Source organism: Schistocerca serialis, chromosome 2, assembly GCF_023864345.2.
Source record: "Schistocerca serialis cubense isolate TAMUIC-IGC-003099 chromosome 2, iqSchSeri2.2, whole genome shotgun sequence".
Lineage (NCBI taxonomy): Eukaryota > Metazoa > Arthropoda > Insecta > Orthoptera > Acrididae > Schistocerca > Schistocerca serialis.
In genome coordinates, this window is record NC_064639.1 from 845,662,223 (window position 1) to 845,690,191 (window position 27,969).

The 27,969-nt window shown below is 37.0% G+C and overlaps 1 protein-coding gene across 2 annotated transcripts in view; it reads left to right on the forward strand.

Moving 5' to 3' along the window:
- The window catches only part of LOC126458121 (cyclic nucleotide-gated cation channel beta-1), a 189,518-nt gene extending 165,882 nt beyond the window's left edge, over positions 1–23,636 (forward strand). For both annotated transcript variants that reach the window (XM_050094950.1, XM_050094951.1), the window contains 7 exons: positions 576–717; positions 1,772–1,931; positions 3,819–4,000; positions 4,188–4,351; positions 10,477–10,578; positions 10,656–10,779; positions 19,674–23,636. In XM_050094950.1, coding sequence (XP_049950907.1) covers positions 576–717; positions 1,772–1,931; positions 3,819–4,000; positions 4,188–4,351; positions 10,477–10,578; positions 10,656–10,779; positions 19,674–19,922 — 1,123 coding nt within the window. In that variant the 3' untranslated portion in view covers positions 19,923–23,636. The remainder of the gene's footprint in view (positions 1–575; positions 718–1,771; positions 1,932–3,818; positions 4,001–4,187; positions 4,352–10,476; positions 10,579–10,655; positions 10,780–19,673) is intronic.
- The last annotated feature ends 4,333 nt before the right edge of the window (positions 23,637–27,969 follow it).

Below are 27,969 nucleotides of genomic sequence, written 5' to 3' on the forward strand. Positions count from 1 at the left end.
ACATTGTCATTTGAATTATTGAAGAAGTCTCCTTTACATAGTGAATAATGCAACTGTCCTGTCCTTCATCATCACCCAGAGAGTCTCTACCAATTATAGCCTGTAGAGACAGGCTTGCAGAGAATAAAGTAAGCTGAGCCCAATTGAGTTAGAAAGAAGTGATACGTTAAGACTAATACAATCTACATTCCAGTATGATGGAGTCTCACGGAAGGTTTGGTACTGACTTTAGTAGTATCATTACAGATTACTATGTAATTTTTCTGCACTGTAATACTAAGAACTGAAAGTGGAGACATTTTAATTTCTATAGTAAGTTGTCATTGTTTGGTGGGAGTTGTATATGTGCTTTCAAAGAGCTCATATTTAAAAATAGTATATGTAATGCTTATTAATTGTTCTGTTATGTACACAAAGTTATCCTAATTTTGGGCACAACAGAACGTACTGGCTGTTTGGTTTACTTAAACAACATTTATTTAGTTATTAGTGCTTCAGGCACACATTTCACTTGGTCACCTTATATGTACTGTCATTTAATTAGGGAATATTATCACTTTTACTTTTCATTTCAGATATATACGATGCTTTTACTTTGCTACAAAGACAGCAACATCAATTGGGAAAAATCCAAAACCAGAAAATGAACAGGAATATTTATTTATGACAGGTAGCTGGCTAATGGGTGTTTTTGTTTTTGCACTCCTAATTGGCCAAGTAAGTATATTTAATTAATTAATGTAATTTGTGTTGTGTAGTTTCAGAGGACTGGCCTTTTCTGCCTTATAGGCAATTGTCAAGAGCTGTAGGTGCCAAAATGTCATAATATATCTAAATATTTAGCAGCAGACATGGAAGTTTTGTATGTGGCACATACACATGCAACTGTCAAATTTAAAATACAGGGTGTACATAAAGTCCGGGAACACTTTCAGTTATTTATTGCACAATAACTAAACACTGTACAGATGTAATACATATTGCATTTTGAAGAGAAACTCTGAAAGTTTTTTTTTACAAACAATCGATATGCGAACCATGAGTGACCCGGCAGACGTCAATACAGTAACCGTATTCTTGCCATACCTGTCCCGGCGTGGCATCGTCGGCTGTGGCAGTTGCTTCCCATCTTCTCTCCTGAAGCTCTGCTACATCACATGGTAGAGGCAGAACATACGCCAGATCTTTAACGTGCCCCCACAGAAAAAATTCACACGGAGTTACATCTGGTGATTGGGTAGGCCATTTCATGAAACAGCTGTCCCCTTCTGTAGCACAGCCATGTTTGCAACTAGCACTGACTATCAGCAAATTACCAAACTACGCTGTTGTGCTATACATGAAAAAAAACTTTCAGGGTTTCTCTTCAAAATGACATATGTATGATATCTGTACAATGTTTGGTTCTTGTGCAATAAATAATTGAAAGTGTTCCTGGACTTAATGTACACTCCATAGAATGTGTACTGAATACAGTAAGGATCATTGTTAAGACTAATATCACATTCTTAGACAATATAAATGCTCACTTTCTTATATTAAAAACCATCTGTCAATTTATAATTGCTAATAGCAGTGACTATGCTGAATGGTAAACTAATAATAATGTTATGTGCTTTGTTGCACGAGGGAAAAATGTTATTCTTCATATGCTGAATCTAAGTTCATCTGTTAGACACATAGTTAATAGCGAACAGTTGTGAATTAGATATGAATTCTGGTACTAAATATTATCTCCACTGCTGATTCCATGTTTCTTTGTACATGACAGATGCGAGACATTGTGGCTACAGCAACAAAAACCCAGACAGAGTATCAGATGCTCTTGGATGAGACTCTGAAGTACATGCGAAGGTTTAACCTTCCTCATAAACTCCAAGAAAGAGTAAAACTCTGGTTCACCTATACCTGGGAACAGCAACATACAATTGGTAATATTACTGAATACAGATGACTTATTTCTTTAGTGTGTTGTGATATTACTAATCAGTATTCAATAGTGACAAGTGATATGTTTGCTTTAATACTTTTTTTCCTGTAAATAATATTTCTTTTTGTGAGGCATCTAGAAGGAATCTCCTAAACTTCAGTGTAGACAATCAGATAAATTTTAGGAGTTGCTAATCAGATGAGATTTGAATTTTCTTTTGATTATAGGGAGTGTAGGGACTCCCAGTTTCCAGGTATATGTCCATTGGAGATCATCACACCCACGGAACTCTATTCTGAACCATAGCCAAGGGGCAAGATCTACCTAAAATTTATTTTTCTATTTTTCATTTTACTTGTGGTAATCACATATCACTGGAAGTTTTTTTTAAATACAACAAATGCCATAAAACAGCAAAATAAGTGTAATAACTTCAGGAAGATGTGGTCTTTACAAGATGTACAATTTTTGCTACATACAATATTCCATTGATGGTTGTTGGTATTGGTATGTTGTAATGCAGTCCCTTATCATTATTGCAGATGCATCTATCATGAGACCAAGAGGGACCCGAGGTAAAGAATGGGCTAAAGGTGGAGCTACTGCAGATGCATATTTTATGTTGGTGATGGCAATCCAGCATGACTATCTGTTGTAACATTTATGCGGGCTTCATATAACCATTATTAATTTCAAATGTTGTGCATCTGGAAGTCCATTGTCATTGATGTCACAATGACAGTCTGGACCAGGCCTGGAAGCTTACTCAGATACGCTCATGCTTAAAGCGACTGTTTGAAGTATACAGGAAATCTAGATTTGAGTTCTGATCTGGCATGAATTTGTGACTGTCATGACATATTCATTATATTCCAGGTTACGGATTTCTGAACAGTTTTCAGTGATATCATTTCATGTCATTACGTCTTCTCTTATTTCACCCATACTGATTCTATTCATTTCATTTCATTGTGTGTACTTCACTATTCTGACTAATTTGAAAATTGGTTAAAACTGTAAATTTTTTGCATTTCCAAAGCTGCAGTTGCCTCTCCTAAATGTTATATTTTAATTATCTATTAAAGTAAAATAAGTAGAGGGTACAATTTACATAACAGGTTAAATGAACATAGATTTAGAAATAAATCTTCAATATCCTTTTAAATGCAGCTTGATATTGATGTAATAAAAATCCACTTCAGTTGCCAGTAATTTCATTTTTATTGGACAGCCAGTTATGAAGCCTTAAACTTCACCTTCAGGTGTCACCAAATAGTTATGGAAATATAAATATGTGGCACTTGGGCTAGTCAGGCATGATGGATCACATCCATGTCAAACAAATGCATGGGAGTGTAGGATCAGCAGCTGGGGTGCTCTCCTTGACAATCAACAAGGCACTTGAAGATAAGCTTCAAAGCCAGTTGTGCAGTTGAAAAAGAAATTATTGGCAAAAGAAGTGAAATTTTATTCTGCCAATATGTTTCTCAGCTGGGAATGTTTGCTTGAGCAAATAGTTGGATAGTATATTTGCATGATTGTGTGACTGCTGTGGGTAGTAAACAGTAGTTGCAAGGCTAGAATTTCAAAAATAATACAGTTGTTGTTAAAAACAATATTCCCCCATTGGAATAATCATTTAATATTAAATATGGGTAGAAGTACTCAAATCAGAAACATTTGCTGACAACTGATGTGGCACATAGAGGCAATGTTTTGTATTTGTATTTACTAATGTATTGTTATATTATTCCATGCCTTTAAAGTCTTATGAAACATGATGAATGTTTGTATGATACTTTGTTGCATTTTCATGCTTTGTGTAATTTATTACTGTAAAGTAGTAGCTCAGTAGAAAATGTTGTATCTTGTGTTTACTCTCATCCAGATGAAAGCAGAATTCTAGATGCACTACCTCAAAAACTGAAAACAGATGTTGCTATCAATGTACACATTCAAACTCTGAGCAAAGTTCAATTGTTTCAAGATTGTGATGAAGCATTGCTTCGTGATCTGGTCCTCAAACTGCGGCCAGTTATTTACCTTCCCGGAGACTACATCTGTCGCAAGGTAGTGACCTAAGTTTCACTCAGATTTTGTGATTACTTTTGAATACTTTCTCATCTGTAGATATTGCATGAATTATTGGAAGGATTCTTTCAGTTAATGTGAATTATTACAGATTATTTGACATTGTTTTCTCTACATAAAACTTAATTCTTCAGAAGGCTACAAACAAGGACTTCCTTTTTTACAGGGAGAAGTTGGAAAAGAGATGTATATTATAAAATCAGGCCAAATTCAGGTGATGGGTGGTAAGAATAATGATGAGGTGCTGGCAACACTTACTGAAGGGTGTGTTTTTGGTGAGATCAGTCTTCTTTCTTTGGCAGAAGGAAACAGGAGAACTGCTACTGTGAAGTAATTACTTAAATTTATATCAGATGTTACATATTCTATATGCCTTATATATAGAAATGAATTTATGTGTGAATGCATATATGGTCGACATGTCCTCCTAAACTACTGGATTGATTTCAGCCAAACTTGGTACACATATTACTTATTGTCTGAAAACAAGTACTGTAGGGGAAAGAACCAACTCACATTGGGGTGAAGGTGAAAGTAGGATGACTTTGGAGATGTGCAGATGAGGGAGGAGGAGATGGATAGAGAGAGAGAGAAAGTTGGAGGAGGAGATGCATAGAGAGAGGGGGAGGGAGGAGATGGACAGAGAAAGGGGCAGAGAGAGGGAGGAGGAATAGACAGGCAGAGAGTTAGAGAGAGGAGGAAATGGAGAAAGAGGGGATAGAGTAGGAGATGGACAGAGAGAGGTGGAGGGGCAAGGTTGTGGACAGAGAAAGGGGGAAGAAGGGAAGGTGTAGATGAGAGGTGGAAGTGGATGGGGTTGTAGGGAGGCAGATGGAAGAGGAACAAGTTGTCAAGAGGCATGTGGGAAAGATACTGCATGTGAGGAGGCAGGTGGAAGGTGGCCAGGGCATGGGAAAGCAGGTGGAAGAACTCCACAGTGTGATAGAACAGGTGGAAGTGGGGAGGGTGAAACAGGGGGAAGGTAAAGGAGAGGAGAGATTCAAGTTTTCCTGATTATTTTGATGTAACCATTTCAACAAAATTTTGTGTATACATACTCATTTTTTGTATAAAAGTAGTGTTGGAGTAAGATACCCCTACTACTCTTAGGGATGGGGGTGAGAATGGGATGACATGAAGAAGTTTTGTAACAAATTGCCCGTATCTCTTTTCTGTGCTTAACTGACTTGGAATACACTAAAAGTTGAAATGGCATTTTTCTCTTATTTGTGTCATCCAGGCCGCAAAAATGACTACTGCACTGAGCCGATATTTTTGTCAACATGTTTTGGGGCCAATTATCATGGCACATGGCTGAATACCACAGAAATTTTGAAAGATCATGAAATATGACAATAGGTGATGTTTGGTTATTCAGAGCATTCAATATTAGAACAGTTAAAGCAAATACAGCATTTTCTGTGAAAAGCCTTTCTGAAAACCAAACTGATATTTTGTTGGTCCTGCATTTTTACAAACATGTGATGCTATTCTTGAATACATTACTTTTTTAAAGCACACATATTTGTAAAAATGAAGTACTAACAAAATATCAATTTTGTTTTCAGAAAGGCTTTTCACAGCAAATTCTATATTTTCTTTCACTGTTCTAATATTGAATGCTCTGAATATCTGATCACCACACTTTGGGATATTTTGTGATCTTTCAAAGGCTTTTGACTGTGTGAATCATGAAGTTCTTCTAGATAAACTTAACTATTGTGGTATGAGTGGGACAGTGTACAAATGGTTTAATTTATATTTAACTGGAAGAATGCAGAAGGTTGAAACTAACAGTGCAGAAGTCCTCAAAAATCAGCAGTGTCATCTAACTGGGGAGGTGTCAAGAACGGTGTTAGGGACTGATGACCTCAGCAGTTTGGTCCCATACGAACTTACCGCAAATTTTAACAGTATCCCGCAGGGTTCAGTCTTGGATCCCTTATTGTTCTTAATATGTATTAATGATGTGCCACACTATATTCATGAAGGTGCAAAGCTAGTTTTTTTGACAGTGATAAAAGTATGGTAATCACACTCAACAAACCAGAATCATCTGAGGAAATTGTAAATTTCTTTCAGAAAAATATTAAGTGGTTCTCTGAAATGGACTCTCACTAAATTTTGAGAAAATACAGTACATAAAATTCTGTACACTTAGTGGCATAACACCATTGATAAGTATAGACTTTGGACAGAAGTCTGTTGCTAAGGCAGAATAACCAAAAATTTCTGGGTGCGTGCCTAGATGAAAAATTGAATAGAAAGAAACACATTGATGATCTGCTGAAAGGCTTAGGTTCAACTTCTTATGCTGAGAAACATATCAGTAAATTAGCCTACTTTGCCTATTTTCATTCACTGCTTTCATGTGCCATCATATTTTGGGGTAATTCATAATTAAGAGAAAAAGTATTCATTGCACAAAAGCACGTAATCACAATAATAGCTGGAGCAGCTCACCCAAAATCCTGTGCAGGTATTTCTATAAGGAACTCAGGGTATTCTCAGTACCTTTGCAAATACATATATTCACTTATGAAATTGGTTATCAGTAACCCATTACAGTTCAAAAACAATAGAAAAGTGCATAGCTACAATACTAGAAGAAAGGATGATCTTCACTATTCTGGGTTAAATCTGACTTTGGCATGGAAAGGGGTGAATTATGCTACCACAAATATCTTTGGTCATTTCCCACATGGCATTAAAAGTCCAACAGACAGCCAATCAACATTTAAAAACAAATTAAAAGAATTTCTGAATGACAGCTCCTTCCCACTCAATGGATGAATTTCTAGATATGAAGCAGTAACCATAGAAAAATTACAGTGTGTCGTGTAAAGAAAACTTTTGTTGAACTGACATGTTCCACGTCATTATGAAATGTTGTATTCATGATTCATGTAACAAGTATTAATGTAATATAATGATAAATTTAACATACTCTCTGAAGTTGAATGGTGTGAAACAGTAGAGATTCAGACATATATGTCTGTACAATACATGTGATCTACATATACATGCGAAAAGTCATTGGTTAAAAGTCTAGTATATATTCAAAAATGCATGGAAGTGTATACAAATGGATTAATGTTCCATATCTCCTCCTAAACCACTGTATCAATTTCAGTCAAATTTCGTACACATTCTTTTGTTATCTGGAAATAAGTACTGTGGTAGTAAATACCACCTACCCACCCATAGAAGTTGGAATTGGTGTGAAAAAGGGTTAGTAATGTCTGATGTCTAGGCTGCCCTGTACAACTGGTATGTACATCCCAACAGGTGTGGCTGTGGAAGGGGACGGAGAGGAGGGTATGGTTAGTGAGTTGGGGAGGAAGAAATACGCAGGAAGAGGGAGATGGAGGAGGAGATGGACTGACAGAGGGGAGGAGTAGATGGACACAGAAAGGGAAGAAGACAAGATGGACACAAAGAAATGTATGTTACATAAAGATATAGATATTTCAGGAATTCCTGGGTTCCCAGGTCGATTCCCGGCGGGGTCAGGGATTTTCTCTGCCTCGTGATGACTGGGTGTTGTGTGAGTCCTTAGGTTAGTTAGGTTTAAGTAGTTCTAAGTTCTAGGGGACTGATGACCATAGATGTTAAGTCCCATAGTGCTCAGAGCCATTTCAGTAATTACATTATTTAACCACATTTATAAAGAACTTTTCAGTATGAGACCACTTATCAGCATGAAACTGCACTCTCTCTCTTACCCAGAAGAATGCACGGATTCGGTCGGCAAGGATTCCACAAAGCCACTGCATCCTCTCCTGAAGAAATATGGCACTTTACTGTTTTAACTGGTCATTGTTATCCTGTATATTGACACTGCAATGAATTTAACATCCCTGCTAGTCTCACACCTGTTGTATTGGGGACAGATCTGTGTATCTGGCTGGCCATGGGAATATCTCAACATCATGCAGCACTTCATAAAGAGACACGCTATGTGTGGATGAGCATTTTCCACTTGAAAAACTTCACAATGATACTGCCACGTGACAGGTAACACTTGGTGGTGCAGAATGTCCTCACTGTACCATTATGATGACATAGGACCCTCAATCATACCAGCTGTGTGTGGGCTCCCCACACCGTGACACCCGGAGCAACATTGCTCTTCTCACTCCAGAACATTGGAAGAATGGAACCTCTTCCCAAGTTGCTGCTATACTCTTCATCAGTGGTCATCCAGTTAGTGCAAAATCATGATTAATCACTGAACGTAATGTGATGCAATTCATCCACAGTCCTTGCTTCCCAGTCTTAGTGCCATTCCAGACACATCAGTTTGTGTTGTGGTGTTAACACCAACCTATGAATTGAATGGTAATTCCCTAGTCATGCTGCTCCTTGTCTCCAACCAACAGTGTGAGATGACACAAAATGCAGTAAACAGTCCCTTACTTGCTCTTGGAATGCAAGTGCAGATGTAAAGTGGTTATGATGTGCTTGGTGCACAGTGTGCCATTCCTCCCATGTGGGGACCAGATGTGGCTGACCAGAAGCTTGACAATGAGCATGCGTGCCCTCCTGTTCCCATGTAGCCCAATATTGGGCCTATGTCACATCCAAATGCTCCACAAATCTGGATAGTGTACAATCTAACCAACTGGAGACCCTCAGTGAGGCCCCTTACAAACTCTGTTAGATGCTGATAAAGCTGTTGCATGCAAGTACAACTCATCTCCACATCCTTTCTTAGTTGTCACTCAATATTTGACTGCTCATGCCTCTTATATACACTACTAGGCCTCCTAGCACTACTTAACACAAAAAACACTAATGCAGCCTGGTTAACACACACACACACACACACACACACACACACACACACACACTCTCTCTCTCTCTCTCTCTCTCTCTCTCTGGACTCGCATTTGGAACCCATGTCCAGCGAACCTGATTTAGGTTTTTCATGATTTCCCTAAATTACTTCAGGTAAATAAATGCTAGGATGACTAGGATGGGTCCTTTGAAGGGACATGGCCAACATCCTTCCCTAATCCAATGGGACCAATGACCTTGCTGTTTGTTCCCCTTCACCAAATCAACCAACCAATCACTGCACTCTGGTGGCTGTTCAACTTGTCATTGAGAACTGGAACTCTAATCATTTAATTACCTCTGATGGTGTGTATGTGAATGAAATTCCATTGACACCCATATCTTCTGGGTGCTTCACTTTTTTATCAGGCAGTACATATATATCTCATTTTAAAGTGGTCTGTCAGTAATTCATGATAATGTAGAGCAGTTCTGTTTAGGAGGCAGATTGAAAAGCACAAATAATTACTTTCACTTGCTGCATTAGATACGAAAAGAGCTTGAAATAAATGAAGATGAGTTAACAGAAATGTGATCATTGTTTTATTCCTCTGTATCATTTTTCCCTTTCCAAATATTCTCTGCTCGTCATAAGTTGTCTCACTCACCAGCATGTGATTGAATTGGTGTATCCCTGAACAGGGATGGTTTGCATCTGTTTGAGTTCAATAACTGAAAGAATATAAAACAATAATAGTTTTTTATCATTAAGCGTTTGGCCGAAACCTATCTGGAGAGCCATGTGTGTTAAAGCTCCACTTCTGGGACAGAAAGATGTGCCAGTCTCAGACCGAATCTGTCCAGTGGATTAATTATGAGGTCAGTGTGCTGGCCAGCCTAGATGTAGTTTTTAGGCAGTTTCCCACACCCAATTAAGTATATTGTGGGCTAGTACCCAAGTCCTACCTCAATTACACAATTCACAAACATTTAGGAAACTGTACTTTCTTTCATATAAATATCACTACACACAGACAGTTCGGGTACACACATTCTGTCTGAGGGGAAACAAGGTGGGAACAGGGAGAGCATCTTGGCACTGCTTAAACTGACCAAACCAAATCCATTACTAGCCATGCTGACTCTGTGCCGATGTGGGACAAAGGCATAAGAAACAAAAGGAAAATGTTTGTTCAGCCCAAGATTAAAGTTGCTAGACAGTTGATATAAGTAGGTTTGATAGTAACAATCCATAAGCATCCCCTATTCCTTGCTTCTAAAGTTCCACCAATGAAACTTAATCATCTGGTCCTCTCTCTTCACTTTTCTCTAATCTGCATATTTTTCCTGTAGTCTTTACTGTTTGTGTTAGACTCATAATTTTTTTACTTGCTGACACAAACTTCTGAGTAATATTGAAAATCTATTATTATAATTACATAAATTGTTTTTCAACAAAAGCATATATTTATTTTGTACAGTACATCCTTAGATACTAAAGGATTGTTAACTGAGTTATGATTAGACACCTTGATCTGTTCAATTTTTGCATCTTCCATTGGATCTTACAATGAAAAGAACTAAGAAAATACTGTTTCCAGTGCTTATTTTGCTATAGCTTTATTGGTTATGAATCACTGTGGCTGTTATTCTAATAGTGGTACTTAATTTTTCAGGTCTAAAGGGTTTTCAAATATTTTTGTTCTGAATAAGTCAGATTTGAATGAAGCCATTGTTCATTATCCAGAAGCTCAAGAGATTCTAAGGAAGAAGGCAAAGTAAGCTGTAACTTTATTGAGAGCTTATTATAAATGACACAACAATCATCTAAACATAATCTCAAACTTTTTTTCAGCTCATTAATGAGACAAAATGCTCTGAGGGAGAAGTTGGCAAAGGAAAAACAGTTGTCCAGTGATGTGATTATTGGCAATTTGCAGTCACAAGAAACACCAAAGCTTGTTCATACAGTTATACAGGTAATTTCCATTAAATGAACAGAATTGTTAAACTTTTCTATTGTCCCATTAAAGTAACAGTTAATATTTATGATCCTTCAAATGAATCTGTGGTACAATTAAAAACAAATACAGCCCTGTTGATATGTTCTGTATACTTACTGAGAGCTTTTATAGTGTGCACTACAAAATTTTACTTGAATAACTAATTACTGCTGTGTTAATGACATGACTTTTGCATAGATTAACCTTCATAAAAAAGCTTAGCCTCATTGGCAGATTTCACTACAGGAAAAAACTAAACCCAAAATGAGTAAGTATAAAACATGGAGACAACAAGGTTTGGTACTTGGTCCACTCCTGTTCTTAATCTACATAAACAACTTTCCAGTTATGTTTTACCTAAAGCAAGTCCAATTTAAAAAATTATAAAATTACAATGAGATACAATGACTAGTCAGGATTTACATATAGGAGGCAAAAATCCAATTGTGCTTGTAGAAGGACTTAAAAGTAGAAAAAATCATACTGTAATCAACAGTGGAGCCTTTAATCATCCAAAAATTAATTGGGGAAAATTACAGTTTTGTTTGTAAAAAATCACATAATGGAAAATCCAGGATGGAATGTAACAATATTGAACAGTTTTGTTAATGGCAGACAAACTGTGAAACTTTACTAAATGCCTTTATTACTTAGAACAGATAGTTAGGAACCCCACTCATGATGGAAATATGCACATCAAAAAAAGACTTGCATCACCTCATTTCTGAGAATTGAAATAGAGATCAACATAAACATCATTTCCGCCATTTTTATTGCTCATGAAACCACACATTGCATATTGTACCACCATACAGCGAGACCTTCAGAGGTGGTGGTCCAGATTGCTGGACACACCGGTACCTCTAATATCCAGTACATTATCATCTTGCATTGACGCATGCCTGTATTCATTATGGCATACTATCCGCAAGTTTATCAAGGCACTGTTGGTCCAGAATATCCCACTCCTCAACGGTGATTCAGCTTAGATCCCTCAGAATGGTTAGTGGGTCACGTCATCCATAAACAGCCCTTTTCAATTTATCCCAGGCATGTTCGATAGGGTTCATGTCTGGAGAACATGCTGGCCACTCTAGTCGAGCGATGTCATTATCCTGAAGGAAGTCATTCACAAGATGTGCATGATGGGATCCCAAATTTTCATCCATCAAGACAAATGCCTTGCCAATATGCTGCTGATATGGTTGCACTATGAGTCGGAGGATGGCATTTAGGTATCGTACAGCCATTACGATGCCTTCCATGACCACCAGTGGCGTACGTCAGCCCCACATAATGCCACCCCAAAATAGCAGGGAACCTCCACCTTGCTGCACTCACTGGACAGTGTGTCTAAGGCATTCAACCTGACTGGGTTACTTCCAAACATGTCTCCAATGATTGTCTGGTTGAAGGCATATACGACACTCATCGGTGAAGAGAATGTAACGCCAATCATGAGTGGTCCATTCAGCACATTGTTGGGCCCATTTGTACTGCGCTGCATGGTGTTGTGGTTGCAAAGACAGACCTTGCCATGGACGTCATGAGTGAAGTTGCGCATCATGCAGCCTATTTCACACAGTTTGAGTCATAAAATGATGTCCTGTGGCTGCACAAAAAGCATTATTCAACGTGGTGGATTTCGCTGTCATGGTTCCTCTGAGTGATAATGCATAGGCAGCAGTCATCCACTACAGTAGTAACCCCTGGGCGGCCTGAGTGAGGCATGTCATCAACATTTCCTGTCTCTCTGTACCTTCTCCATGACTGAACAACATTGCTTTGGTCACTCAGAGACACCTGGACACTTCCCTTGTTGAGAGCCCTTCCTGGCACAAAGTAACAATGCGGACATGATCAAACTGCTGTATTGACTATCTAGTCATGGTTGAAATACAGACAACATGAGCCGTGTACCTCCTTCCTGGTGGAATGACTGGAACTGATTAGCTGTTGGACACCCTCCATCTAATAGGCGCTGCTCATGCATGGTTGTTTACATCTTTGGGCAGGTTTAGTGACATCTATGAACAGTCAGAGGGACTGTGTCTGTGGTACAACATCGTCACTCAATGTCTATCTTCAGGAGTTCTGGGAACCTTTTTTGGTGTGTGTATATTTGATCTAATGGCAATAAATAGGCCTGACCTCATTGAGGATGCCCGAATTGAAACTGGTAGCAGTGATTATGATGCATTTGTGGCAACAATGATTACCAAAGTACAAAGGACAACTAAAGTAAGCAGAAAGATGTATATGTTTAGTAAACTAGATAAAAAATCATTAGTGTCATATCTCAATGTGGAACTTGATACTTTCAGCACAGGACAGGAGCATGTAGAAGAACTCTGGCTCAAGTTTAACCCTTTAACTGCTCTGGACATGTTAATGTGCGTGCCTTTGTACCTGTCCCTGTGTGCTCTGAATGTGTTTTGCGCGTGCCACCAGTCCTTCTACCTGGTACTCCGAACGTGTCTACATGTGGGTTAACACGTCCAGAGCAGTTAAAGGGTTAAAAGATTAGTTGACCATGCACAGGGTAGGTATGTACCCAGTAGAACAGTTCATAATGCGAGAGAACCTTCATGGTATACTGTCACTGTTAAGAAACTGATATTACTACACAACAGGTGTAAAGCAAAGCATAGGGTTATAGATAGAGATGCTGAATGAAATGCATTTAGTTGTTAAGATAGCAATGTGTGATGCCTTCAGTGACTATCGTTGCAGAATGCTGTCAAGTGATCTTTCACAGAACCCAAAGCAATTCTGGTCATATGCAAAGCCTGTTAGTGGCCCCAGAGTCAGTGCCCAGTTCCTAGCGGACAAAATGGGAGCTGAAATTGAGGATAGCAAAGCCAAAGCTGGAATGTGTAACTCCATTTCCAAATGTTCCTTTACAAAGGAAAACCCAGGAGAATTGCTCCAATTTAATCATCGTACCACTGAAAAGATGAATGAAATAATTATTAGTGGCAGTGGTGTTGAGAAACAACTGAAATCGATAAAACTGAAAAAATCTCCAGGTCCCAGTGGAATCTCTCACATTCTATATTGAATTTATGGCTCAGTTAGCCCCTCTTATAAATATAATCTGTCATAGATCTCTCGAACAAAAAATTGTGCCCAGTTCCTGGGAAAAGGCACAGGTCACACCCGTCTACAAGAAGGGTAGTAGAAGTGATCCACAAAAACTGCAGTCCAATATCCTTGGCATCGATTTGTTGTAAAATCATAGAACATATTCTGAGCTCAGATATAATGATGTATCTTGAACACATGCTTCTCAATGACAACCAGCATGGATTTCAAAAACATTGATCATGTGAAATCCAACATACGTTGTTCTCACATGACTTACTGAAAGCTTTGGATGAAGACAACCAGGTAGATGGAGTATTTCTTGACTTCCAAAAAGCATTTGACTCAGTACTGCACCTGTGCTTATTGTCAAAAGTACAATAATATGGGGTATCAAGTGAAATTTGTGACTGGATTGAGGACTTTTTGGGAGAGAGGAAACGGCATGTTATCTTGGATTGAGAGTCATCATCAGGCATAGAAGTAAATTCATGTTCACCTTACGGAAGTGTGTTGGGATCCTTGCTGTTCATATTGTATATTAATGAACTTGCAGACAATATTAATAGTAAAATCAGGCTTTTTGCGGATGATGCAGTTATTTGTAATGAAGCACTATCTGAAAGAAGCTGCACAAATATTCAATCATATTTTCATAAGATTTTAATGTGGTGCAGAGATTGGCAACTTGCTGTAAATATTCAGAAGTATAAAATTTTGCACTTCATAAACTGGAAAAAATGTAGTATCCTATTACTATAACATCAATGAGTCACTGTTGGGATTGGCCAATTCATACAAATACATGGGTGTAACACTTTGTAGGGATATGTAATTGATTGATCACATAGATTCAGTTGTGGGTAAAGAAGTTGATAGAATACTGGGGAAGCCCAATCAGTCTACAGAGGAGATTGCTTATAAATCACTAGCGTGACTGGTACTAGAATACTGCTCAGGTGTGTGGGACCTGTATCAGATAGGACTAACAGGGAATATTGAACGTATGCAGAGAAGGGCAGCACAAATGGCCACAGGTTTGTTTAATCCTTGGAAAAGTGTCACATAGACACTGAAGGACCTGAACAAGAAGACTTGAAGATATATTAAAACTATCCTGAAGCAGTCTGTTAATAATGTTCCAAGAGCAATCTTTAAATAATTACTCTAGCAATATACTATAACCCCCCATGTATTGCTCACATAGGGTCCGCGAGAATAAAATTAGAATAATTACAGCATGCACAGAGACATTCAAACAATCATTCTTGTTGTGCTTCATTTGTGAACAGGACAGGAAGGAAATCTAATAAGTGGTACAGTGGGATGTGTCCTCTGCCATGCATCTCCAGTGGTTTGCAGAGTGTAGATATAGATGTAAATGAAGAACTGTACCTAACTTTCAGAACTTGTAAATTTCTTCCTAGGGTGGAAATAGGGATAGCCTGGGGAAAGTTGGAAAAAAGGGGATAGTGAATAGTGAATAGTGTTTTATTCGTCTCATAATATACAATTTCTAATCATATGATTAGTGTACAGGAGACATGTCAAAAAAGTGGATAACACAACTTAGGCCCAATTGCTACAAAGAATTTTAACATTAATACAAACTTTTATTTTTCTTTCCTTTCTTTTGTGAAGGACAGCTACATTTACACACAAAACTATATGTGAATTTATCCTGCTCAAATGTTCAGTTCATCCTTCATGAACTCCTCAACAGTGTAGTAGCAGCATTTGACAAGTATATCATATAGCTTTGTTTTCAGTGTCTCTAGGTTCTTACTCAGAACATTCTTTCCTTTTAGCTTGTTATGAATTTTCATTGACATATACTGAGGAGTCTGCGCATATAGGTTTAAGTGATGAGTCGGAAGCATAAAATTGTCTTTGTTTCTCATGTTATACATGTGATTGAAAAAGTTTTTCTTGAATAACTCTAAATTGCTGTATAGGAAGATGATATCATAGATGTATAAGTAGGGAAATGAAGACTTTGTTGTTTTTCAAATAGTGGGCGACATAATGTCCTTGGATGGGCAGTACACATGTTCCTTATTATTCTTTTCTGTAACTTTAGTATGCACAATATATTGCTTCAATTTCCCCAAAAAATAATACCATACCTTACAACTGATTGAAAGTAGCTGTGGTATGCAATTTTCCTTGTATTCATGTCTGATGCACCAGCTAATATTTGCATAGCAAATGCAAAGCTACATAATTTGTTTAACAGGTAGTCAACATGTTTATTCCAATTTAAATTTTTCATCTAGGTTTAACCCTGAAAACTTCAGAGAATCCACTTCTTCTATATCCTGATTTTTATGAGCTATTTTAATTTCTTGGGGCTTTGACTGTTTTGTTCTGAATTGGACCATGTGGGTTTTGGGGATGTTCAGTCTTAATCCATTCAGTTGGAACCATATTTCTAGTTTGTTCATTGTGTTTATTATGTAGAGAGGGATGTTTTCTGGCTCCTGGTTTTCAATTAATACAGATGTGTTATCTGCAAATAAAATCGATAGAGCATTTATATTGTTCTGTAAATCATTAACATGGAACAAAAACAAAATAGGTCCTAGAATCAAGCCTTGTGGGACACCTTGGCCTACTGTTTTCCATTTTGAATAGTAATTTGCTGCATTTAATGAGACAATCACTCTTTGTTTCCTATTTGATAAGTATGAAGTAAGCCAATTTAGAACATTACCCTTGATCCCATACTTGTCAAGCTTATAGATGAGCAGTGCATGATTTACAGAGTCAAAGGCTTTTGTGAGATCACAAAAGATTCCTACAACTTTATTATGGTTGTCTAATGATGTGCTAAACTTGTTAATTGCATGATTATGGACTATTTCTGTTTAATCATTTGTTTCATTTATATATATATTGAAATCAAGTTTGATGTTAATAGGCTATTATATAACACACCCAATACTCTCAGCTGGATTTCATGGGCAAAGAATAAATAAATAAATCAATAGTACTTTTGCCACGCTGGAAACGAAATTGGTTTTCCTTAATAATATCATATTTCTCTATAAAATTTCGAATCTGCATAGCAGCAGCATTTTCAAAGATTTTTGACAGGACTGGAAGGAGGGAGATAGGGCGATAATTCCCCATATCCTCTCTTGACCCTTTTTTGAGCAACGGTTTTACTTCTGCATACTTCAGTACCTCTGGGAAGCTTCCTTGTTCAAAGGATTGGTTTGTTATTTTAGATAGTGGGTATCCTTTTATTTCACACACAAATTTAAGGACTTTTGCTGGTATTCCATCCCAACCTGCAGAATTTTTGTTTTTTAGTTTTAATATAATTTTTTCTACATATATTGTTGAAACTGTTTTGAATTTTGTGAGGCATTCAGAATTATGATTTAGTCCAAAGGGACATACATTGTTCTCATAATCCGCAACATTAACCTCTGGTATCACTACGTTAATGAAGAACTCATTGAAGCATTCTGAAATTTGAGCTGGATTTACAATGATCTCATCTTCAAGCTTAATTGTACTAATTCCATGTCTAGAGGCTTTGATACCTAATTCGTGTTTTACAACTGACCACACTTCCTTTGATTTATTCTCATGTTTTAATATTAATTTATTATTTGTCATTTGCTTTGCTGCTTTGACAACTTTCTTAAATGTACTTTTGTATCGTTTAACATATTCAATAAATTCAATTTTTTTTATTATGTCTTAGTTCCTTATGTAGCTGCCTTTTCTTAGCAATGGAGGTTTTTATACCTTAAGTGATCCATTTTACTTTTGTCATTTTATTAAAATAAGTTTTTTGTTAAACTTTTCATTGAAAACACTTAGAAAATCCCTTAGAAATGCTTCAAAATTTGCTGTGCATGAAATATTTTTATCAAAGTGCTATTCTGTCTCCAGCTTATCATGGAATAGAGTCAAAGTTTCTTTTTACATAAGCTTTTTTACATGGGACTTCTTACCTGCTCTGGGTAGCTCAATGAATAATGCTGAATGATCAGAAATTCCTAGATCTAGACAAAATTTATATCCATCTTCAAATACGTAATTCATTAAAATATTGTCAATGCATGTAGCTGACTGAGCATTTTCTCTTGTACAGTCAGAAAAATTTAATTTGAAGCCATATTTTTTTATTTAGTCTGTAAATTTTGATACCTCACATGTTTCATCCAACACATTGATGTTGAAATCAGCAGCAACTACAATTTTTTTCCTCTTTTCTTTACTGAGGTATTCTAACAAACTCTGAAATTTACGTAGGAAATGCTCAGTTGTCACCTTCCCTGGGATTCTATAAATTGATATTGTGACTACATTTAAATCATTTAACTCAAACAGCAACCCTCAAAAATACACTCTTCATCAAAACAAATGAAGTCACATCTTACATGGTAATCTAAATCAGAATGAATGAGTATGCATGAACCTCCTCGTGACTTATTTATCCTACAAAAGCTGGTAGCTACCTTGAAGTTTTCAGTTTTATTTAAGATTTTTATGGTATCACTACTAAGCCAGTGTTCATTTAAACAAATTACTTTAACATTTAGAAATTCAGATAAAAAACTTGTAGCTCATCTAACTTAGAGCTTCTGTCACATGAGTATTCAGCACTTAAACCATTTATATTACAATGCATTATATAGTTACTCCTAAGATCATCAATTTTATATTTTAAAGACCTAATATTTAATAATGACCCATCCTCACAAAACTCATTCAGACTGCAGGTTGAGAGGGTTGCACCTGTTGGGAAGACGAGGGGAAACAATGATGAATGCAAGGTTTTAGAAGGAGTAAGCCAAAGATATTACGTTGGTAAGCACTGTACCAACTTCAATCCTGAAGTGGTAGAATAACAGGATAAGAAGTATAAGTAGGTTAAAGAGGAAGAGAAATGAGTAGTGTAATGAAGAGGAAAATAAAAAATGTGGTATAGGGATTGGGGAGAGAACAAACAGAAAGATGAGAACAGTAAAGTTTTGAAATTACTGTACTTTTTAAAAATTTCATTGTCTTTTCTACACTCCTAACTTTTTGTTTCCTCTGTTCCCTTTCCTCTTTCGCCTTAGCTCTTAATTGTACTATTCATTTCACTTTGTATTTCAATTGAAGGATCAACAGCTGTTTTTCTTTTAATCATCATTCTTGCTAATCGTAGTGTGTCAAATTTACACAGAGGAACTGCAAATAGTTTATAGAAAATTTATTACAATTAAGTATTATTGTAGATTCTAAAAACTCAAGCTACAACTTGACTTGTTTCACCTGACTGAAAGATCAGTTAATTATGAGATTACTGGAACATGGTGAGTGGATAATTTAAATTGTTTGTAGCCCTAAACATAAAAATGAACCACAAATGGCCAATATTATTCATACACAGATGTGTTCATTTTTTGATGTCCCTGAACTACCTTTAAAGGAGATACATTGTAGAGCCATCAGTAATAGGATGAACTGTTGCATACAACTTGATGGAGAGTACTTTGAGAAAAAGCAAAAATAAAGGTTAAATCTTTAATTACTTTGCTGAAATTCTCAGAGTGGCTCCCATAATCTTGTGTTCCATCAGTAGCATTTATTCATAGACTATTCTTAGAACTACCAAGAATTACAAACAATATTAAATTGAAAAGGGAAAGAAAGTTAAGTTGTAAAATAACTGAAAATGTGTTTTAAAGAACTGCAAAAAAGTTAGCTGCAGATAATGGGCTAGATGTAACTGGAAAGATATGTGGAAAATAAATTAAGTATAAAAATACATGTCTTTTCAGGTGATGGGTCATCTTGATATATCAACTAGTCTCATTGGTCGCAGCCCGAAACAGAGTAAAGAGGAATCACAAGAGGCAGTAGTGACAGACAAGCAGCAGTGCAAGAACAGCAACAGTGAGCAGGAACAACAGCCACTGGGGTGCAGTTGTAGTGCAGGCAGTGAGAATGCTGGGGGCTGTAACAGTGTGAGTCCAGCCGACAAGACCTTTGAATGTAGAGTGACTGTACACAGAGAGATGAGTCAGTAGTCCTAGGAGGTGAAATGCATTTAGTACTACACAATCACTTGGTGACCTCAACGTACATCATCACTACCAGCAGCATCCTTTTTTATTCATTGCCCACAAAATGCTCTAAAAGAAGATATTGAGCATACAGCACATATTTGGGAAATGGCTGCTCTGTTCCTTTTTCATTGAATTAACTGTATACAAAATTCTATTATTATTGTTTTGCAAATAATAGTATCTCTTTTAGAAGGGACTTTCAACCACAATTTTTCCTGTCATATGTCTGGCATAGCTTTCCTATTCTGTAAGACACATTGTAACTCTGACTGCATGATTGATATATTTTGATCGTATCAACATTTTATTTTAATTCTTGCAGTTCAGTATCCTATTCTGTATGTGTTTATTATGCATTGTTCAGCCTTTTACATCATTTGAGGTGTCTAGATGCAGAACCCAAGATTTCCACTTTTGATCAGAATAGGACTTATGTTTCCCCATCAGCTATCAGTGTTTCCAGCATACTGTTTCAGTAAAAGACTATTTCTAAATGAAACTAGGGGGAACTCGCTTGGTTTATTCATAACAAGAGATAAATACAGGATGCTCCTCAGAAACTGTGCAAGTTATCTTAATTCCATATTATGAAGTGAAGTCCAGTCCAATCCATCCCGTATCAAAGTCTGCCTATGGCAAATAGAGTCCACAATATAAAGACCTTAGACAAACTGATAGCACACTTGCTGTGCATTCCACAAATCACATCACAACTTACTTAGACCAGTCCTGGGCTGGCTTATATCCCGCATTCTGATATAATGTCATCAGTAGGCACTCCAGATGATAAACATCCTCTGGGTAGTAGCACCACAGCAGTCAACACTAATGAGCCAGTTATTCAGCTTCCATAGTAACATCTGGTGTACTACTACATCCTCCTCCGCCTCCATCTCAGGATGTGAGGACTAGCTCCGTAGGTGGTGGCTATGTTCCTTGCACTGACCATCAGCCTGGTATTATAGCAATGTTTCTTGAAAGACAGTGTACAGTAAAAGTAACAGCCTGATATACAGGTGTTGGGCGGAGTTGGCTTACCTTGCTATGTGATGTCCAGTCTACACCAGGATTTCCTATTCCATATGCACACATCTGAATCTTGTTTGGATTTCACCTTAGATGATTGACCTCATAGTAAACGTCAAGCTTATCCAAAGAAGTAGTCAACTTTTTTTCTTTGTCTACAAACATTGTCCCATGGGCAGCCACTGGTGTATCATCAGTTTAGATGACTTTCTGGAAGTGTTTTTTAATGAGCTGATCATTGGTGTAAATATTAACAAGCACAAAAGTGAGCACACTGCCTCAAAGTAGGTCATTCTTTCGCATTCACCATCTGCTTTTCTTAACCTGGAGAAAGACCCAGTATCTTCTATTCTGCAGGAGACTGCCTGTGAGGGATGTTAGTTGTTAATCTCTGGTGAATTGGTAAATTTTTGTTGCCACCACTTTTGTAAAAGGCAAGTTACATGTGGACTAGTGAGGACTCACCTGGTTTATTAACAACTAGAGAAAAGTACAAGATGCTCCTTGAAAACAGTGCATGCTATCTTAAGTCTGAATTACATAGTAAAATCCAGTCCACTTTGTTCAAATTCTGGTTATGACAAACAGAGACCGCAATATAAACACTTCAGTCAAAACAGTAACACAATCACTGCACGGTCCACAGATTACACCTCGACTGACTCAGACCAGCCCTGCGCAGGCTTATACAGTAGTCTGGCACACTCTTGTCAGAGAGTGCTCCTGACAACAAGTGTCCTCTGGGTAGTTGTACCACAGTTGTTAACAGTAACATTGGACCAGATATTTGGTTTCCATAGTGACATCAGGTGGCGCCATTACTATTGTCATAGGGTAAAATTCCATTTAATTTAGTTATTGTAATGGGCATTCAGTTCTGGTCAAGGCTGTTCAAGTATTTGTTGAGGTCTATATACGGTAATAATATAAAAAGCAAATAAGACAGAATTTTGCAACACTGATTTATTTTACCATGACAAGTGTGGGCCATACCTCTTAAAGATAATGTCATACAATTTGTGTAAAAATCACTTTACTGTTATGATCATATTTCTTATCCCAGATGATTACTATCTCCAAATTAATATGTAACATAAAATGTGTGGAGTATCTCTCTTGAACTCAAATACACTGTATATTTTATACTACTTTATACAAAGAGTACACACTCCACATAATACTGTAGTCATAACCAAGCCAGTGTAACTTGCATGATGTAAGCCACTATCTGTAAACGGGGTTTCTCGCGCAATACATCATTGCAAAATAAGCCATTGATACAAAGAAATTTTGGCTAGATGTGTTTGTTTTCCCCTCTGAGGTCCACAGTCATCAGAGATAAACAAGGGAAATTTGTTTCCACAACTCCTTAAGATCAGTCACAAAGAACTTGCTTTGAAATGGACTAGTTTGGAAACAAATCCAGAATTTTCTGAAATGGAAACAGTTATCATGAAGCTGCAATATCATCTTATTCAAGCTGCCATGAGAAAGATTTTGCTTAAATATGTGCTAAAATTTTGATCCTCATAAAGCACAGAACTTTTTATTTTTATTTAGTGGTCTGAGATCACCAAGTTCTCTTCAAATATGTCTAGATTTGGATTGATTAATAATCTATTTGCAGAACTAGCCTTGTTTCTGAGTAACTCATCAATTTAAGTTATAAACAGCTTTCATCTGTAATTATTTCTCCTTATTTAGTCAGTTCATTTGAGTATCAATGAATACAGCAAAAGATAATGCTGATTGCCTTCATGCATCTAACTTTTGTTCCTGCACTTGAATTAACTGGTAGACTTGATATTGTGTTACATAGAAATATTGTTATGTCATTGTGTTTACTTTGTGTTACTGCTCTTCTAAGATGCTAATCAGATCAAATATCCTTCCATTCAAAATGAACTGGTTTCTTCTAGATCAAATACACAGAAATTATGAAAATTATTATCTTCTTGTATCACTCATAAAACAGTAGTAAGCATGTAATGGCTTTTTATTCTGAGAAAGACATGTTTCATGTTGAAACATATATAAGCAATGCACTGATTTTATCTGTGAAGATTAGTGTACAGAGGCAAGGTGAAGAATTGCAGAATACTGACACACAGACTTAAGTTATGGTATCACAAATCATAACTTTTACATCATAAGCTAAAAAAAACTGTAAGAAATATATTATGCTGAATTATAAGGCATGAACATATGACATTGTAAATTGCAGACAGGAATAAGCAAATGTATGGTGTTACCAATATTAATGGTTGTTGCATGGAAAGTGCACTGTGTAGCAACTGAATTCCTTTTGTGTGTGTGTGTGTGTGTGTGTGTGTGTGTGTGTGTGTGTGTGTGTGTCTGTGTGTCAAAAAATGTTATCATAAACAACATTTTTTCAGTTGGTCATAGTCTGATTAATACACATTTTCATGCCAGTATCCATGCTCCACAATAATTTGTAAAAACACTGAAACACTTTTCAGTTAACAAAATTTAGATTGTATAGAGCACATCAAATAGCACACATATTTTTCACTTTTTTGTGAGATAGTTGCTTTTCTTGTCTATGTTGTAGCTTCGCATTTAATCAGTAATAATACTTATTATTTACTGTATCTGTTTTTAAGACAATAGAAAATCATTGTTAAAGCTGAAAATAAATGTGATATTTTTAAAATAAATATTATTTACAGAAATGTTTATTGCTGAGTTGAAAAACTAGTAACTGAAAAAAATCTGAGTAGACAAGTTGGTATTTTCATAATTGTTATTTAAATGATTATTGATGTAACTGTGATCTAGACTGTAGAACCTAGTACAAATCTCTCAGAGCAATCAGAGAAAATTATTCACAGCTTCAAAGCTGTCATCAATGTCAAGCTTCCACTTATGAAACATCTTAAACACTTATCTATTAAAAAGAGAAAAAGAAATAGATACTCTCCTTATGAATTAAATGACCACATATTAAGTACAGTACATTATGCAGATAATTTCTTTTTTGTCATGTTATTTTTTCAAGCAAGCAAAATCAGTTAGCATCGTTTTTTACATACAAATGTAACCACTCCTTTTATGAAATTGAAGGATTCACCTAATTATTAAACAATTTATATTATGAGCATTTTTTTTTAATCAGAGGAAGATACTATTTTTCGCTTAAAAAGAAAAGAAAGAAAAAGAAGTCTGTAGATGTAGAAAATTGCATATTTCAGTGTTTACAAAAAGCATAGGCCTAGGTATTCACTTAAGACTGAACAAATTGTATGTGAATTGTTTCTCACAGAATATGCTTGTCTTAACTCCCACAAGCACTTCTCAGTTTTTAATTTATTTAGCAAACAATTCCTAGTTTTGTTACAATGTGCTATGATTAATTATTACAGGATGTGTGTGCACTGTGATTCCAAGTTTTCAAAAGTACTAGTTACAAAAGGCAGTAGATTATTATATATCTCTTCTTCATCCTTAAGATTCTTGAGATGGAAAAGCATAGCCACCCACCATTCACAAATAGTTTGGAACAATAAGAAGTTGAGCTCCGCGTGGAGACCTACTGGTACTCTCACCTTTAGAGTACCAGATGCCTATCACCCAGCTGAGATAATTATCTTATTAATGCAATAGTGCACAGAACACATGTTATCCTTAATATTAATTTTATACTGCTGGCTATTCATTTTACGACACTAAGAAGTATAGCAAATGATGAACTCTTACTTATTTTGCACATACAGTATAGTAGGAAGAGTACATGATTAAAACACAGACTGTTTGGGTGGGGTGTTTATTGGGTACCAAATTTAGTCCACAGAGCTGCCAACTCTGGCAGCAATGATGCTCATATTACAGCAAGTTCAAATGAGCTGGTATGAGAGATTGTGCTGTATACTCAATGGTATCCCATCCCTTCACATGAGGTGCGGACCTGTATGACTAAGGTGAATGCAATATATGAACATTCACCATTCTTGTAGTCTCCAGTCACACATATGTCCATTGTAGTGCTGTAACCACAACTGGGACTTGGGTGAAATGACAACTTGGCCCCACTTCTGTGTGCAGTGTTGTCTTTGGATATCATTGTTAGCATGCCTCTCTCTGCTGTTTCATCAAGAGAAAGCACAACAGTACTCACCATGCTGACTGTCTGTGGTGCTCCATACATGGTCACACCATCTGTATGAGATTTATTCTATATTCATATGACAGTTGCGGGATCACTACCACTATCAGTATCACCGAACAGTGAACTGCAGTCTCAATTGGTCACAGCTCTGCCACTTTCAAAGCTTGAAATGTGATTTCTCTTCTTCTTACACAAGGCACAGCATCACATTCTCACATAATGACCCAAAATTGAGAATGAGAAATTCACTGCATAATGTTTACTTACATATGGAATGTAGATGGTGTTACTGCTACTTTGAGTGGTATAGCTGAAATGCTAATCATTTGTGGAACATTTCATGAAAATTTGACATTTATTGCATGCTGTCTACATGGTGTTGCAATTTTAATGGCCAGCAATATATACCACAAGATGCATACAATCAGTAATGCAACATATTTGTGTTTCTGAAAACAGGTTGGTTTTATTTAGCATTCTAATATATCGTATTGTTCCCCACTCATTTGGTAACAAAATCCCTATTTTTCATCATAATCTTCATTCAATTCAATGACTATATGCCACCTTACTGAAAGGCCTGTATGCCCACATGGTATCACTCTACTGGTTGAGACTGGAGCCAATGTCTTGCTGCATCAATAACTGCCTATCATCCACATACTGCTTCCTGCAGAGTGCATCCTTCATTAGGCCAAACAAATGGAAGTTGGAAGGTGCAATTTCCAGGATGTATGATGTAAGAGGACGAACAGTCCAGTGAAGTTTTGTGAGCTTCTCTCAGTTGTGCAGACCTGTATGAGGCCTTGTGTTGTCATGGAGAAGTACTTTGTTTGCATTTCTGTGGCAATAAACACATTGAAGTCATTTCTTCAATTTTCCTGTGGGTAGCACAATACATTTCAGAGTTTATCATTGCACCATGAGGAAGGGCATCACAAAGAATAACCTCATAAGAATCCCAGAAGACCATCACCATGAATTTACTGGCTGAGGGTGTGGCTTTGAACTTTTTCTTCGGAGTAGAGATGGTGTGGCAGCACTGTAGATTGCTGTTGTGTTTCCAGTTTGAAGCAATGAAGCCATGTTTCATCACCTGTGATGATGTTCAACAAAAGATTGTCATGATCAGCCTCATAATGTACAAGCAATTCCACACAGGTGGTCCTTCACTGCTCTGTATGGTCTTCTGTTAGGCGGAGAGGAGCCCAGTCGGCACACATCTTTGAGTACCCCAACTGGTGGATGAGTACCAACAGAGACACCCAATTGTGCAGTGAGGTGTTTGATTGTGATCTGTCGATCACCTCAAATGAGAGTGTCCACACGGTTCAACATTGCAGAAGTCACAGGTGTGTGTGGCTGGCCAACACATGGGAGAGTGGACAGGTTTGTGTGAGCTTATTGCAATGATACAGACACCTTGCCCAATGGCCGGCCGCGGTGGTCTAGCGGTTCTAGGCGCGCAGTCCGGAACCGCGTGACTGCTACGGTCGCAGGTTCGAATCCTGCCTCGGGCATGGATGTGTGTGATGTCCTTAGGTTAGTTAGGTTTAAGTAGTTCTAAGTTCTAGGGGGACTGATGACCACAGTAGTTAAGTCCCATAGTGCTCAGAGCCATTTGAACCTTGCCCAATGACTCATTGCACTTTCGTTCACTGCCAGGTCTCTGTAGACATTCTGCAAGTGCCTGTGAATATCTGTGATGCTCTGTTTTTCTGCCGAAAGAAACTCAGTGATAGCTCTCTGCTTGGAATGCACCTCTGCTACAGACACCATTTTGAAGGCTATGTGTAGCACCACTATCGGAACTTAATGAAATATTCCCATTGCAGCCCCTATAGTTTCATGATGTCTCACAACAAGTTCTGCAGTTTTTCAACTGAAATTGACCAACGAAGAGTGTGTTGCATTACTTATTGAACACCCTTCATACGTTTCAAACAAAGGGTTGCTACAAATATGTACAAGAAGAATGGTGAAATCTGAGACTTGTGAACTACTTGGAAATTGTGATAATGGCAAATTCCAAAATTTATTCAATCTCTTGTAAGTATAAGTTACATTTTGCAAGCAATATCTTTCATAAGCAGACTATAGTTTTCCAGTGTCGTACCAATCAGTTAAACCATGTCATTTGTTTTACTCACAACAGAACCTGCATAATCATTTCACTTCATATCTTCTTGCACTGTTGCTCCAAAGCATTTGTATGACTTAAGACACTCCATCTGTACTGTATTAGTCATTAGGTCACATACTACTATGGTTCGTGAAGTGCACAACTTTACATCTTTCTTCATTAATCTGTAGTTGGCATGGCATCAGACAGGGATTTCCCAGGATTTCTCTAAATCATTTAACACAAATACTGGGATAGTTTCTTTGATAATATCACTGTCAATACACCGTACCCCTACCCTACCCTTCTTCACCTATTTTCAAGTGAATTACTTTCTCATTTTTAAGGACTATGCCATAGATGAGATTATGGGAAACGGGAATACGGATAACTGTACACGCAACAAACTGTTCCCATAAATGTCAGTACCTACATATATTTGAGCACAAAGAAAGATACATCTGTACACTATACAAGGTACAAAGGCTGACTGAAACATTAACATGGCGGCTCATCAGAGCAGTTAGAGTTCAAATTCATTCTTTACGTGGTCAATGTGACCTATCAACTACACAAGATGTCAAATTCTAATTTATTGGTACTTATTTTCTCTGGCACATAATCTGTATGTTGGATACAGGCAATAATAAAATAACAACACAGACATCCTACTATCATAGCAAGAAGAGGTATGTGCAGCACACATTCCCATTGTATTAATGGAATCAACACTA